Source organism: Petaurus breviceps, unplaced genomic scaffold (genome assembly GCF_028583685.1).
Source record: "Petaurus breviceps papuanus isolate PSGF00001 unplaced genomic scaffold, PetGlider_PUasm1.0 90865, whole genome shotgun sequence".
NCBI lineage: Eukaryota > Metazoa > Chordata > Mammalia > Diprotodontia > Petauridae > Petaurus > Petaurus breviceps.
Genome location: NW_027187367.1, coordinates 10,122,796 through 10,138,939, shown reverse-complemented (window position 1 = coordinate 10,138,939; position 16,144 = coordinate 10,122,796). Strand labels below are relative to the sequence as shown.

Genomic DNA, 16,144 nt, shown 5'->3' with positions numbered 1-16,144 from the left:
CTCTAATTTTCCGTCATCCCAATCCTTCCCATATCTCTGTCTAAAAGATATCTGTGCATTTTTCTTCCACGAAAAGTTAATTTATGAAGGCTGGAGTAAATGTTGTAGTCCAACATTTTTTTCATACTTCTCCTTTCCTTACCTTCCTTTCTTTGAACTCCTCACTCCTTTAACATTGTCAAGATATTTTCTCTTCTTTTAATGAACTGCAAACAAGATGAGAGTTTTAAAAAGTAATAAATTTTTCTAGTCTAAGAAACTTGTAAACATTGATTTTTATTTTTGGTCTTTTCTTGCTATGTTTCTCTTATGTTTCTTTTGTTTGCTTGTCAAAGTCCTGTTCCCTTTGGTTTCTTCTGAAAGAACAACTCACATTACTCACTTTTGCTAAAAGTATATCTTTCATTGATTATTAAGTTCAATTTTGAGTGGATATTTTATTTTGGAATGAAAATTGTCTCATTTCTTTTTGTATAAATCCTTTATGTCAAAAGAAAAAAACAATCCAAATTGTTCAATATGATTAATATGATTACCTGTAGTATTTGTTAACATAGAAATTCTGAAGCTTGATCATATTTCTTGATAAATGTGGGGTTTCATTAGTCTTCTGTAAATTCCATTAATCTGTGTTTTGACCTCTGTTTCAAATATTTCCAAGGAATTTCCTGTAGTATTATATTCAGACTTTCTGGAAATTTTACTTTTCTAAAAAAACCCTGTGAATCTATATCTTCATATTCTTTAACATCAATTGTCTTGACTTGTGTAGTTTTTATGTGTTCTTCCAGTCTTGTTCATCTTTTGATTTTATTCTCTCAATTTCTTCTCCACTTCTATGCTTTAAAAATCTAAATCTGTTATCTTTTTTCAGAAGATCTACTGTCTTCAAGAAATTGCCTGTGTTTTCTCCTAAATTCTATACTCTTTGCCTTTTTTGTTTCTTCCTAGAGAGCTCTATTTTTTACCCAATTTCTATCCTTATTTTTTTTCATTTTATTTCCTTATTGTACTTTAGAACTCTTTTATGTTCTTGTGTTTATTCCTTTTTAGTTTTCATTAGAGATTTTCAAATCATTTTCTTTAACTATAGCATTTATTATTTGTGTTTGGACCTTTTTATTAGTTGTTTACTTATCTCTCTTTTTAAAAAAATCAACTTTCTACTCATTGTTCTGGGAGGTTTTTCCTCTGATAAATTCTTTCCTATCTCTCCTTTACTTTTAAAAATATATATATTTCTTTCTATTTAGAGGTGATTGAGAGGTGCTAGCCTTAGATACTACCTTTCATGCAGCCATCTTTCCAGAAGTCCATCCTAGCAAAATTCTAGAACTTGTTATTTAACAGATGGTGTATGACTATCCAGAAAAATGTGTGGTAATAACCCAAGTGCCAGTCAGCATGATTTTATCAAAGACAAGTTCTGCCAAACTAATCTTATTTTATGTTTAGACAGGGTTACTAGATTTAGTTATAGGCAGTACTATAGATAAAGTTTACCTAAACCTTAGCTAAACATTTAATAAAATTTATCATGCTGCCCTTGTGGGTAAGATAGAGTGATAAACTCAAGACAATAGTTCGTGTAAGTCAACTCAGATCTGTTTGGATGACCAGTCCCAAAGAATAGCAGATAATGCCTTTTGGATGTTATCTTGGAGGAAAATCTCTAGTGGAAAGCCTTGCATATGGGGGGCATTTAATAAATATTTGTTGAATTCTATTATGTATACCTTAGATATGTTCCTGGCCTTATGCTTGTTGGATATTGTAGAGGGGATTTTTAGTTAAGTACTATTTGGACAGGATGACCTAAAGTATGTTTTGATTATGTAAGTAAAGGTTAGCATGTTGGTCCCTGTGAAGAAGTGTCAGATATTAGCTAGGAAAAGAGGTGAAATGGGTTCATATTTTATAATTGCTTCTGAGCTGAACAATGAAGTTATTTTTTTCCTAGCTCAAAATACATTTGTTTTTTTCTTAGTAGGGATTCTCCTTATAAAAGACAATGACTACCGACGAGGCCACTAAGAATGATGGAGAGAATCCAGCTGTTGTTCTTGCTGAACGAGGAGAGGACATTACTCCCAAAAAAGACCGCGGTGTCCTAAAGGTAAGTTCCTAGTGAAGAATGTTAGGGGGACTATGATATATATAGTATCTGAATATGTTTTCTTTAACCATCTTTGTTTGTGAGAACAGAGTATTCATGGGGACAAGATATCAGGAAATGTCGATAGTGGTTTGTTTTTTTTAAGCAGTTGGGGTTAAGTAACTTGCCCGAGTTTACACGGCAAGTTATTTTGTGTGGGTGTTAAGTATCTGAGGCTGGAACCGATCCTGGGTCCTCCCAACGCCGGGGCCAGTGCTCTTATTTGCTGCACCACCTAGCTGCCCCGTCCATAGTGTTTTTAAAATAAAAAAGCATCAGTGAATTTTTTAAAATTACCTAGTCACATTTCATATTTTTTGTCTACCACCAAAATAAAATTTAAGTTTTTTCTTGGTAAGCAAGAGCCATTCCTCGCTTTGAGAATCATATAAGTTTACTAAAATTATAAAAAATGAAAGTTTCAAGCAAACTTGCAAAGTTCAAAATCGGTGAACTTCATTAACACATATAGTGTTCCTGTGTGGAGTGAATTCTTGATATTCAATCAAATAATCAACTTGCCTTTGAACTTAACTCTCCCATCCTGCCCCATATTTAATATTATCTGACATTTTACAATGCTTTGTAATTTAAAAATAGTTGTACATCATCCCATTTGGATAACCCTATGTTGTAGGTATTATCTTGATTTTATAGATAAGAAAACTGAGTGGGTATAAGAGACTTTTTAAGGTTACATGGCTAAAATCTTCTGATAGTAGTGAAGCTGCATCTAGAACACAGTCTTTTACCTGGTTAATGCTTTGCCTAGTACTCTACTGTTGTGTACAGCCATTTTGCATAATTGAATTAATTTTCCTACCTATTTTGCTGATAGAGAATTAACTATACCTCATTTGGAACCACTTGGCTAACCAATTTGGTATTCAGTCATAGCAAATGGAGATCTTTCTGAACAGGTTTTGTCTAGTTTTATTAATTACTCAACTCTCTTCCCATAGTTATAGTATAGGTATTACTATTAACTTCTTGTGCAAAAACAAATTTTGGAGATTGATAAGAGCTATATGTGGAGACAGATGCTGAATGCCTTAAATTTTTGTCATGATATTATCTTCCCGAAACAGAATTGATGAAATGATGCTGTGGGCCCCTAAAACTTTGTCAAGGGTTTGAAGTTTTAGCCTAGGAATTCTTACTTACCCTATTGCTTCATAATTAGTCTTTATGTTAGAGCAATGGTTTCAAATTCAAAGAGGAAAAGGGTTACTAAAACTGTACATTAGGACCCCTGCTGGTTGCATATTGACCTAAAAAGCCACATATTAACATTATGATATATTTTATTTATTTTGTTAAATATTTCCCAATTATTTTTAATCTGATTTGACCTCCACTTGTAAGTGTTTGATACAATTCTGTTATCAATAACTAGGCATAAGATCATATGGCCATAAACTGAGGTTCAGATACTTCTAGCATAATACATAACTGACATTCAGTATCTAAGATTAGATCAAGTTTTTGCATCTGAATTGTAAGTCTGTGAACATGATGAGTAAAATATCTGGATTGGATAGATTAATATGGTGAAACTTTCTTTTCCAAAAAGTGACTATAAGAGTGACTGTAAAGATTCTTTTCCTTCCAGAATCTCAAAGATCTTGAACTATGAAAATTACCAATCAGAGTCTTCTGTTCATGCTTTAGAAAAAAAATCATTTAAGATAATTCGCTAATATTTACAAATAATTCTACTCCTCAGAAAAGATGTAAGCTGAAGTGTTATCTTTGTTTTTGTTCAGTAGTTTTTCAGTTATATCTAATTGTGACCCCATTTTGGGTTTTCTTAGCAAAGATACTAGAGTAGTTTGCCATTTCCTTTATCTGGCTCATTTTACAGATAAGGAAACTGAGGCAAAGAAGGTGACACGACTTGCCCAGGGTCACCCAGCTAGGAAATGTCTTCCTGACTTCAGGCCTGGTGCTATATCCACCTTGCCACCTAAGCTGCCCCATAGAGTATTATCTACTGCAGAATAATTAGTTTTGCATAAATGATTGACAGAAGAAACTACACCACCAACACAGCTGGAACTGATTTTGTTTTCCCAGAACTGACCCAACACATTAGCAGCCTCCACTGCCAAATACAAAACAAATAAATATTATGGATTTTATGATTGCTTATTTTTTTTTCAGAGTCCTTTTGGCATTTCCTTTACTAAAAAACAAGTTGATCAGCATCATACTGTTGTTAGTCTTTTGTACCCATGTGTATTATTCAAATAATATGAAGTATAGCTAGTCATACCAGGAAGTAGGACTTTATGAAATTTTAAACCTCCTGGGAGACTCTGTAGTCAGAAGCTGCTGTGTGTTGGGCTGGTGGAAGATGTAAAGAGAAGTGTGCAATGAGGCTTTGTTTTAGGCATTTCTTGGATGTCCTTGAATATTGTGCTTTGTGGCTAAAATTGTATAGGAACCAACTCCCTGGTCTTTTGATTTGGAGGGATTTTGTTTTGAGAAAGGAAGAAATGAGTCCAGTAGAGCTTGAAAGATTGATGACTCTTCTTTGAAATAAACAGTACAACCTGAAACGAGCTTAAACTGCAACATAAGGTATTTAAATTGACTATAAGGAAGAATTTCTTGACAGTAAAGATTGCTGAGCAAGGTTGTGGTAAAAGCTGTTAAAAATAGGACAGATACTCATCTCTAATGTGGTTTAACTATTATTTTGCCAGAAAAAGGAACCAGGTTACCTATCTTTCTGATCCTTATTTAATGATCAGAAGTAGAAACACACTTCTTATTTCTTGATGTCTGTCTTTTCTAGATTGTCAAAAGAGTGGGGAATAATGAGGAAATGCCAATGATTGGAGACAAGGTTTATGTCCATTACAAAGGAAAACTGTCCAATGGAAAAAAGTTTGATTCCAGTCATGATAGAAATGAACCATTTGTCTTCAGTCTTGGCAAAGGTAAGAGGGTATTCTTCTGAGTCATAAACACACTTCTTAAATTTTTTACTGATGATTTGGATAGGAAGAGGAATAGAGAGAGATTGACCTTGTTAAAGTAGGATTATTTTAGAATCTTAGGCATGGTGGTTGTTTTTTCTTCAGTGCCTTTAATGTAATCAGTTGATTAATTCTATCATTTTTCTTCTGACAAGAAAAGGGACAAATATGTGTAGTAAAGCTAGCCCTCTGTATCTAATAAATGCTAGTGTTTACATTCCATTATTATTACTATTCTGATTCCTTCTTTCTATAGGCTGAACTAGTTGTTTTTGTTCCCATGGGAAGTTCACTGAACTTTTTTTTCCCCATTGGATGTGGTGGCGGACAAAGAGAAATTCCCATAATCACCATCATTTCATTATCGAGTTTCATTATTGCCCTTTCCTTCTAAGTACTTAGAATATGCAATTTAAGCACTTTGGCCCAAGCACAAGAATAGCTAAACACCAGGCTGAGGATTGAGATAGTCTATCCCTCACCTGAGGAATAAAATGCTTAATGAAAAACTGATCAATTGAAACCCTCACTAAGCCTCTATTTACATTGGCTTCAGGAAGTGTATATTTTGGTGACTTTTTCCATCTCTAATCCTATTCTTCCCTTCTAATTGCCTTTGATGGACCCTTTCCATATCCTGTGCTTTTATTATCTTTTTTTTGTAGGATTGGGAGCTTCATAGTTAAATTAGTACTTCTTGTGAGATTAATTTTTTTCATTGTATTCTTGTGCCTGAATAACTTGGCAGCCTAGGAAGAATGAAAAGGAATTGCTGATTGCTTATTTAATAGATTACAGGGTTTTTTTTCCTTTAAAAAAATTGCCAAAAATAGTACTATATTCAGTTTCTCTCTACTTAATAACTACCATGGTCAAATTTGTTGCATTTTGGTTCTTAAAGGCATAGATGTATCTCTTAATTGACAGAACCATAAAGTCTCTTATCCTTTTTGTTTCATTTCTCCATATTTCTTGTTCCCATAGACTTTGTCTTTTCAGGGAGTTAAGCATAATTAAAAGTTATATCCTAGGACTATAGAATCATAGCTTTAGAGCCAAGAGAGACTTCAGTGGTTAGCTTGTTCAATCCTTTTACTTTGCAGTTGAGGAAATTGAGGGGTCAACAAGGTGTGGTGACCAAAGTTATGTAGGTAATGTCAGAATCAGAATTTAAAGCTAAGTCCTCTGACTCCAAATATAGAACTTTTTCTATTATAAGAATTCCTTTCGTCACTAAGGTCTTAACAAGTAAACTATGTGAGTTCTAGTTTCTTTCTTTCCTCTCCACATTCCCCAGAAAATTCTACACTTACTATTAAAGATAATCCCTTAATTTAACTTCTCTAAAGATTTGAACAAAGAGAATTATTTTTCTGAACGGCCCTTTAAAAAATGCTAACTAGAGAACAAAGGAAATATTTAACTAAAGTTTTATATTATAGTGGAAAGAATTCTGATTGAGAATTGAGACCTGGGTTTTAATTCTAGCTTTGTCACTATCTACATGTGTATAACCTTGGACAGATCACCTCACTTCTTTGGGTTTCATTTTCCTTTTCTGTAAAATGGAAGATTTGTTCTATCTTTAAATTTCTGTGAAACTTTCTCTAATATCTTTAAAGACCTAAGAATTAAAGTGTACAAAGAAACAAACCTTCCTTTCCTCTTCCCAATAAACAGACCTGTATATGACTTACAACCTCAAATACCCTCAGGCACTGCTAGTAAGATAATGTGGAGTTCCAGTATACCTCAGATGACATTTATCACCATTGACTACCAGAAGATATATTTCCATGATCACAGCAACATGCATTTAATTAAAAAGAAAGAAATTTAGACTATGTCCTAATTTAACACATAGATTTGTGTTATATTAAAACTTTCACTAGATCCTCACTAGCTTTTGTCCTTTATCTGTCTTCCCATTCTCAGCTAAATTCCTTGAAGAATTAGTCTATCCCTGGTGCTTCCATTTCCCCTTCCCTCATTTTCTTCTTAACCATAAGTCTAGTTTCTGGCCTTATCATCCAGTTGATACCACTCTCCAAAATCAACAATGATCTCCTAATCGTGGAATCTAATGACCTGCTTTCCAAATCATTATCTTTCTTGACCTCTCTTCAGTATTTGACACTGTTGAGCACTCTCCTCCTGGATGGTCTTAGCTTCTTTGAATTCTTTGAGACTGTTTTCTCTTGGTTCTCTTCTTATCTATTCAATCACACTTTAGTCTCCTTTTCTCATTCATCATCCATGTAATACCCCCTAACTATTTTAGTTAACTTAGTCTTGATACTGAGATTAACCAATTAAAATCCACAATATCCCCAAAGCTCTGTTCAGTCCCTCTTTTCTTTCAACATTCTTCTCCCTTGGTGATCCCATCAGTTATCATCTCTCTGCATATACTCAGCTATAGTCTGTTTCCTATCCTCTAGTCTTACATCACCAATTGCCTAATTGGACATTTCAAACTAGATTTTCTGGAAACATCTCAAATTCAGCCCATGACAGAGCTCATCACCACTTCTCCAAACCCATCCTTTGTCCGAATTTCCCCTTTATAGTCAAGAGCACTACCATCTTTCCAGTCAGTTGAGTTCTCAACCTTGTTGCCATTGCATGCCAGCTCTGTCTGTCTGTTCTTTCTTCTTTGTCCTCTGGAATTCCCATTCTATAATTTGCAACTTTTCCTGTTTTCTGAACCTCTTCCTCTCATTCCTTTCATTAGCATCCACTAACAAGAGATCTAGCTTCCACCAAGTGATGGTCTATCTTTCGCTATCCTTTCTAGCACTGGTTGTACCTTTTCTCATAATCTCCATCACACTTATCCTAACAGGGGATTTAGGATACTGCTTAATCCTTCCTACTGCTTCCAGACTTTCTAGGTGCCTCCATCACTCAATAACTGCTTCTCCTTTGAAGTTCATTCAATTGAAATATTTTTCCCTGTTTAAGTCATGGTGGCTTTTGTCTGCTTCCCCTTTCTCTTTCTTTTCTTTCTTGAGTTACTCTCCTTTCTTTCTTGAGTTCAATACCGGATTCACTGTCTTTCTTTTCTCCCCTATTCCTGACCTTATTTTTGGAGACTTCAATATTTCTATTGATATTCTTTCAAACCCTCTAACCTCCAAGTCCCTCAGTCTCCTCAGATCCCATGACCTAGTCTTCCACTCCAGCTCATCTCTGTGCAAGGTGGTCATAAGGTCACATATGGATCATAACATTACCTTAAGTGATTAAAAAAACAAACAAAAATGTCAGTTCTTAACCATAACTGTCTACCATTCTATCTCTCCCTATACTTTGTTGTTGTAGTTCAGTCATTTCAGCCTTGCCTGACTCTTCATAACCCTGTTTGAAGTTTTCTTGGCAAAAATCCAGAAGAGGTTGGCCATTTCCTTTTCTAGTTCATATTACAGATGAGAAAACCAAGATACAGAGTGAAGTGACTTGCCTATGATCACACAGCTAGTAAGTGTCTGAGGCTGGATTTGAACTCAGAAAGATCCACTGAGCAAGCGAGCTGCCCCCATCAATACTTCTCAGACCATTATGACTGCCATTTTCTCCCTTCTTAGTCTTGACATTGTAGTTAACCATTTCAAATCTACAATGCTTTCTATTTTCAAATCCTTTGTCCCCTTGCCTTGTTGCTGCTTATCCCTTTCCAAGCTTCACGATCCATACTCTGTATTATTCTACTGTCTGCCAGTTCTGTTCCTACTCACCTGCTGCTAAATGAAACTGGAAGAAGACACATACCAAAACTGATCCATTATATATTTGTTACCTCACTGTAGCAGAGCAGTATTTTTATTCCTCACTAAAGAGACACACTAGCCTGAGAAAGTGCAAAAAATCGTGGTCCAGGCATGATTGATAACTGCAGTCTGTTTATTAATACCATAAGCAAGGTTTCTATAGAGTAATGAAACAATGAAGGTAATTATAGGTCATGTAGTTTTCTAATACTGCTTTGTTCAATTTCAAGATGCCAGACAGTGATGTCAGTTTAGGCCTTGAAGATAACCATGTCCTTGATTCCAATACTGAAAGAATAGTATCTAAGAATGTATAAAAATCTTGAAAGGCAGCTATCACCTTCTGGAGAACAGGGCACAAGCCTGGATCACAGGATATCAGGAAGGCTCTGATTTACAGCCACTTCTCATGGGAAAACTAGGACCGAACCCTATGGACTGGCCTCTGGAAAGCCCAAGAGCTAACTTATCTAGGACCAGCCTGATTCCTGGATCAGATGTTTTGGCTCCCTTCACCTGTCTCCCCAAAGAACCTTTCCAAACTTTTTCTTATCTCCTCAAGCCTCTCATATCTCTTCTATTCCACTTTTTCAGCCAACATTACTTATTTTTCCTCTCCTCTTCCTCTCAAAAATCCCTTGTCATTACCCCTAGTTTTCTCCTTTTCCGGTCCCTATATTTATGCCCTTGATCACATCCTCTCCCCTTTTCTCTGGCAGATTTACCTCTCAATCATCTCCTTTTTCTCTCTCATATTCAGTCTCTCCTTATGTTCCCTTCTCTTTTCATTTCAAACATGCTAAAGTACACCCCATTGTTATTTCTGACTTCATTGCTAGGCTTTCATGACACTACTTTCTCTGAGTTCTCCTCTTTTATAACTAATCCTTCTCAATCTTATTTGTATGTTCATCATTCATATCACAATTCCTAATTATTATGTGTACCCCCAAGACTCTGTTCTGGGTACTCTTCTATCCTTTTTCCCTGTCAGTAACCTCATCAGTTCTCATAGATTTAATTGTCATTTCTGAGCAGATGATTCACAGATCTACATATCCAGCATGAATCTCTCCCAAGATCTAGGCTTATGTCAGCAACTGCCTCTTGTACTTCCCAAACTGGAAATACTATAAGAATTTTAAACTCAACATATCCTAAGGAGATTTCATTATCTTTCCCCTTAAAACCACTCTTCTTCTAAACTTCCCTGTTGAAAACAAATTTAGGTTGAGGTAGAAAAATGGGAGTGTTCTAGTGTCCCTGAACATATTCCATTAGGGGTTAGATATACACCAATCTACTAGGAGATAGAATAATTTCTGGACTCCCTCACCCAACATGAGAATCCATTGAGGAGACCTCCTCAGAGTCCTGCAACGTGAATAGCAAGCTGGGGCACATTCCACACAAAGCATTGAGGGCAAGAGTGAAACACAGCTCCTGGAGCCTGTGGAGCAGTTGCAGCACTTACTGCTTGAGTTTGGTAGCACCAAAGCCCAACCTGAACCTTTCCTGAGACACATGGATGCAGAAGAGTGACTTTGTGGTGTTTTAGTCAGTTCAGCACAGCTTTTCCTGCGTTGACGTGGGGTAGCCTAATCCCTGAGTTTATGCCTAACATTGGCTTGAAAGGGAGCAGTTACAAGGCATTTTGGCTGATCCAGCACAACAGTCCAAGGCCTGAGATGAACAGTGCCTGCGGTAAGTTCAGTCCCAACAGTTTCTAACCAGTAGCCTCTGAGCATTGAAAGGTAGGGCCCCAAAGCTGAGAAAGGCCTTAAGTAAAATACATTCCAAAACTTCCCTGAAGCCTGTGGCTAGGTCCCTGAAATAGCAGTGGGGGTGGGGCCCTATACTCAGCTTACATTTGTGGAGTTTGACCCAAAAGCAGGCCACCTCCTAATCTCTCCACTTAAAAAAACCAAGGAAAACTCCAAACACCAGGAACAAATACTTGGTTTGAAAGACTTCCAAGGGTAAGTCTTTTAAGCCTCAAAGAAGACAACGATCCCACAAAAAGTCCGGATAAAGCCTTGGAACTTCAGGAATACCTAAAGAAAATGAAACAAGATAGAGGATGGAAAAACTAGGGAGAGAAGTGTATGGTAAGGAAATTTGATACTTTAGAACAGATGGTGGAAAACTTCACTCAAGAACTGAATGCCTTGAAAATTTGAATAGACCAGAGAGAAAATAACTGAATAAGACAACCAGAATTATCAAAAGAAAACCAAAAGATTGAAAAAAAAGAAAAAATTCTGAGAAATATAATATGAGAAACAACTGACCTGGAAACTCAGGTCAGGGGGAAAGATAAACCTAAGAATTATCCAACTATCTGAAAACTATGATCAGGGGAAAAAATGTTCAGGAAATTATGAATGAAAATTGCTGAGAAATCTTAGAACCAGAGAGCAAAGTGAAAATAGAAAGAATCTACCTGTCACCTCCAGAAAGAAACTACACATTGAAAATTCCCAGGAATATCATAGCCAAAATTCAGAGCTTCTAGCTCAAAGAAAAAAAAAATTGTACACATAGCCAAAAAAGAGTTCAGATGCAAAGGAGCCGCAATAAGGATTACATAAGACTTGGTAGTTTCCGTTTTAAAAGAGAGGAGAACTTGGAATATAATATATTCCAAAAGGCAAAAGATAAAAGGTTTACAACCAGAGATAACCTATATGACAAAGCAAAGTGTAATCTGACTACAGGAAGAATAAGTGGAAAAACAAGATTTCTAAACCTTCCTGACAAAAGGACCAGAATTAAGTAAATATTTTGAAATGGGAAGGGGAAATAAGCATTTATATAGCACTTACTATAGGCCAAACAGTGTGCTAAGAGCTTTCATAATATCTTATTTAATCTTAACAACATTGCAAGGTAGGTGCTGTTATTAATTCCATTTTACAGTTGAGGAAACAGGCAAACAAAAGTTAAATGACTTGCCCAGGGTCAGTCAAGCTAGCTTTGAAGTCAGGTCTTCTTGACTCTAGGCCCAGCGCTTAATCCACTGTACCACCTGTCTCAAACGAAAACATAGGTGCTAAGAGAAATATAAAAAGGTATACATATTTGTTTAGTTGAAGCAGTATATGTGAGGATGAGTTGTTTACATGTTAAGAGGATAACATATAAACATCTTCTCAGAATCTTAATATCTTTTAAGTCATAGAGGAAAGAGTAGAGGTAATGGGCATCCCATGAACCTAGTTTTCATCTGAATTGAATAAAGGCATATTGAACACAATTATACACATAAATTTTGGTATAGAAATACATTAAAAATCAAATTGGAAATAAAGGACAGCGACAAAGAAGGGGTAATGAGGGCTTTAGGGGGGCAGGATATCTAAAGGAATAGTCATAAGCAAAACAAACTTGAATGATAGAGGGTGAAACTTGAAGGGTGAATTAAAAGAAGAAAAAGTAAAAAAAAAAATCAGTATTAAGGTAGGAAGAAATGAATTCCAACAGAGAAGAAACAGGCTTCTTTACTCCCCAAGTGTCAGGGAAATTCTTTCTCTTCTACTACTTTCATATTTTGTATTTATTCGTGATTAAAAAAGACAAGATAAAGGAAAATATACAAAAAAGTCATAATCATGAAACTGAATGGGATGGATTCATACATAAAATAGAGAAAGGTAACAATGGATTAGAAAGAATCTGACAGTGTATTATTTATAAGAAGCATTCTTGAAACACAAATTTTCACACAGAGTTAAAGTGAGGGGCTGGAGCAAAATCTGTTGTGCCTCAGCTGGACTCAAAAAAGCAAAGGTAGCAATTCAGGTTAGTCTCCAGTAAATATAGATAAGATTTAAAAAGATAAGCAGAAAAATTGCTGCATGCTTAAAGGATCCATAGATAAGAAATCAATATTTTATATATGCGCATAATAAAACAGCACTTAAATACTCAAAGCAAAAATTAAATTGGAGGGAGAAATAAATAGTAAAACTTCAGTAGTGGAATATCTTAATATGCCCCTTTTACACCTAGACAAAACTAACCAAAAGATGAAAAAAGAAAAGTAAAGACTTGAATAGAACTTTAGAAAAATTGAAGATGATGTATACTCTGATCATTGCTGAATGTAAATATAAAGGAATTTACATAACCTCTCAGGTTGACATAATTTCAAAAATTAATGACATATTGAAACATAAAGACCTTACCAAAAATATAGAAAAATAAACATAGTAAATAAATACATTTACTCATCATAATGAAATGAAAAATAAAGTATCCTTAGAGAAATAATTTAAAAGTAATTGGAAACAAATTAACATAGTTCTAAAGAACTGATAGGTCAAAGAAAAAATTATTGAAACATTAAAAAAATTCATCAAAGAAGATTACAATAATGAGACAACATACCCAAACTTAAGAGATGCAACTAAAGCAGTTGAGAGGAAAATGCATATCTCTAAACATTTTTGTCAACAAAAAAAGAGAGAACAAATCAGTGAATTGGGCATAAAATTTAAAAAGTTCAAACAATCACAAATCAGGAATCCCCAACCAAATTACAAAATAGAAATTATGAAGATTATAGAAAAAAAATCAATTAAAAATTGAGAGCAAAAAAGCCATTGAATTGATAGATAAAAGTTAGAAACTTAAAAAAAAACTACTAAAATATTTGAACTACTAATTAACCTGATTTTAAAAGGGAAGAAGAAAGCTAAGTTATTTATAACAAAAATGGTAACTGAAGAAGTAAAGAAAATTGTAGGGATTTTTTTTTTCAATTATGCTAGCTAACTGATAACTTAGAGAAAATAGGTGAATATTTACAAAAAAATAGACTATTTAAGCTCAATATCAGAAAAAGAAACTGAACAAGCCACTAGTCAACTTCCAAAGGGGAAAAAAAAACTCCAGGACCAAATAAATGTATGTTAATTATGTTAGCTTTAAAAGAGAAATTAATTCTATTATTATTGTTTTAATTAATAAGGAAAGAAGACACTATTCCAGTCTTTTTCAACAATATAAATATGATCTTGATGCCTAAACCAGGAAGAGACAAAGCAGAAAAAGACAACTTAGTCTTAATGAATATTGCACAGAAATAAATAAATAAAATATTAACATGTAGGCACCACCATTTTAAAAAGATCATCCATGATGATGACCATGTTGAGTTTATATCAATAATGAAGAATTAATTCAAGATAAGACTAGAAAATATAATAAGCCATATTAACATAAATAATAAAAATCACATTAACACACCCATACATTTTTATTATGAGCCCTAGAAATCACAGGAATAATTCGACCTTAATATAGTAAATAGTATTTTTTAAAAATTCAGTAGCAAATATTGTATGAAATGGAAAAAAATTAGAGGCCTTTCCACTAAAATCAGGAGTAAAATAAGAATTTACATTTTATTCCCCAACAAGTTACATAGTGTAGAAATACTAACTATAGCAATAAAGAAAAAATAAATTGAAAGAACAAGCTTATGCAAAGAGGAAACAAAATTATTGCTTTCTGCAGATGATATGATGGTATACTTGCAGAACCCTAAAGAATCAACCAAAAAATAATTGAAATAATAATAACTGTAGCAGAGTTTGAAGGTATAAGATAAAACCACATAAATCATCAGTATTGTTATATACAGCTTAGCCAACAAAACCCAACAGGAAGTGCTCAAAAGAGAAATTATATTAGAAATAACTACAGAAACTATAAAATATTTGAGATTTTATCTAGTAAGATTCACTCAAAGCCTGTATGAATCAAAGTATAAAACGCTATTTGTAGAAATACAACCTAAATAATTGGAGAAATATTAATTGCTTGTAGATAGGATGAGTCAATATAATGAAAACTATGATACTAACTAAATCAACTTATTCAGTGCTGTTCAAATCAAACTTCTAAAGGAATGTTGTATAGACACAGAAGAAATAATAACATCATATGGAAGAACAAAAAGTTATTGTGCTTGAGATAATCAAGCATAATATATATTTTTTTTAATAAAGCAATCGGGGTTAAGTAACTTGCTCAAGGTTACACGGCCAGTTATTATTTCTGGGTGTGGTGCTGAGTATCTGAGCCCGGATTTGATCCAGGTCATCCCGACACTGGAGCCAGTGCTCTTACTCTCTGAGCCACCTGGCCACCCCTAAGCAATTGGGGTTAAGTAACTTGCTCAAGGTTACACGGCCAGGTGTTTCTGGGTGGGTGCTAAGTGTCTGAGCCTGGGATTTGATCTCCAGGTCTCCTCAACACTGGAGCCCGTGCTCTTACTCGCTGTGCTACCTGGCCGCCCCATATTAAGAGGGGAAAAAAGTGTAAAGGAAGGGGATTTTTCAGTGCTCAATCTTAAATGACCCTACAAAGAAGTAGTCATTAAAATGATTTGTTACTAATTAGAGAGAGAGGTATCAAATCAGTGGAATATATTTGATATACAACACATAGAATAAAACAAATACATAGTTTTTCATAAACCCAAATACTATAGTTATTGAGGGAAGGACTTAGTATTTGACAAGAAAACTACTGGGAAAACTGGACATAGTGTGGCAGAAATTAGATTTAGAATAACAGTATACTTAGTTAATCAGAGTTCTGAAGTCTTTCAAAGTTTTCTGTGTTATGATAATTGTATAAATTGTTCTACTAGCTCTTCTTGCTTTATATCAGTTTTTAAAAAGCTTCTACTTTTCCTCTGAAACTGTCCATTTCATAATTTCTTATGATTCAATAATATTCTTTTTAAATACCACAATTTGTTTGGTTATTCCCCAAGTTGAGGATATCTTAAGTTTCCATTTTTTGGCTACCAAAACCCCCCCCAAAACTCTACTATTTTTGTACATATAGGTCTCTTTTTATTTTATTTCTTTGGGGAGCATTATATAGTTGTAATATATATTATTTCCCTTCCTGCACTTTTCAGTCTAACCAATAAGTACAGCTTCACACAAGGCTCTGTATTCTTCGTACCTTTGAACAGCATATCTCCTATTCCTGGAATGTATTCCTCATTTCTATTTCTTAGAATTCCTGGCTTCTGGTTTCCTACACCAAAAAACCTTCTTCTTCTCTTCCTTCCTGCTTTCCTTCCTTTTTCCCTCTCTTTCTCTCTACTTACGCACTGCCTTTGGCTTGATTTCCCCCTTGCCCTTTAGCTACTTATACCTCTACCCTAAAAGTACCTTTTATTTATTTTGTATTCTGAGAGTACCACTTTGGAA

General features: G+C 34.5%; 1 protein-coding gene across 10 annotated transcripts in view; it reads left to right on the top strand.

Moving 5' to 3' along the window:
- The window catches only part of FKBP5 (FKBP prolyl isomerase 5), a 169,063-nt gene that overhangs the window by 77,421 nt on the left and 75,498 nt on the right, over window positions 1-16,144 (top strand). For 6 of the 10 annotated variants that reach the window (XM_069073523.1, XM_069073528.1, XM_069073519.1 and 3 more), the window contains exons 3-4: window positions 1,988-2,116; window positions 4,956-5,100. In XM_069073523.1, the coding sequence (XP_068929624.1) occupies window positions 2,012-2,116; window positions 4,956-5,100 (250 nt within the window). In that variant the 5' untranslated portion in view covers window positions 1,988-2,011. The remainder of the gene's footprint in view (window positions 1-1,987; window positions 2,117-4,955; window positions 5,101-16,144) is intronic. The other 4 variants (XM_069073524.1, XM_069073520.1, XM_069073527.1 and 1 more) reach the window with 1 other exon arrangement.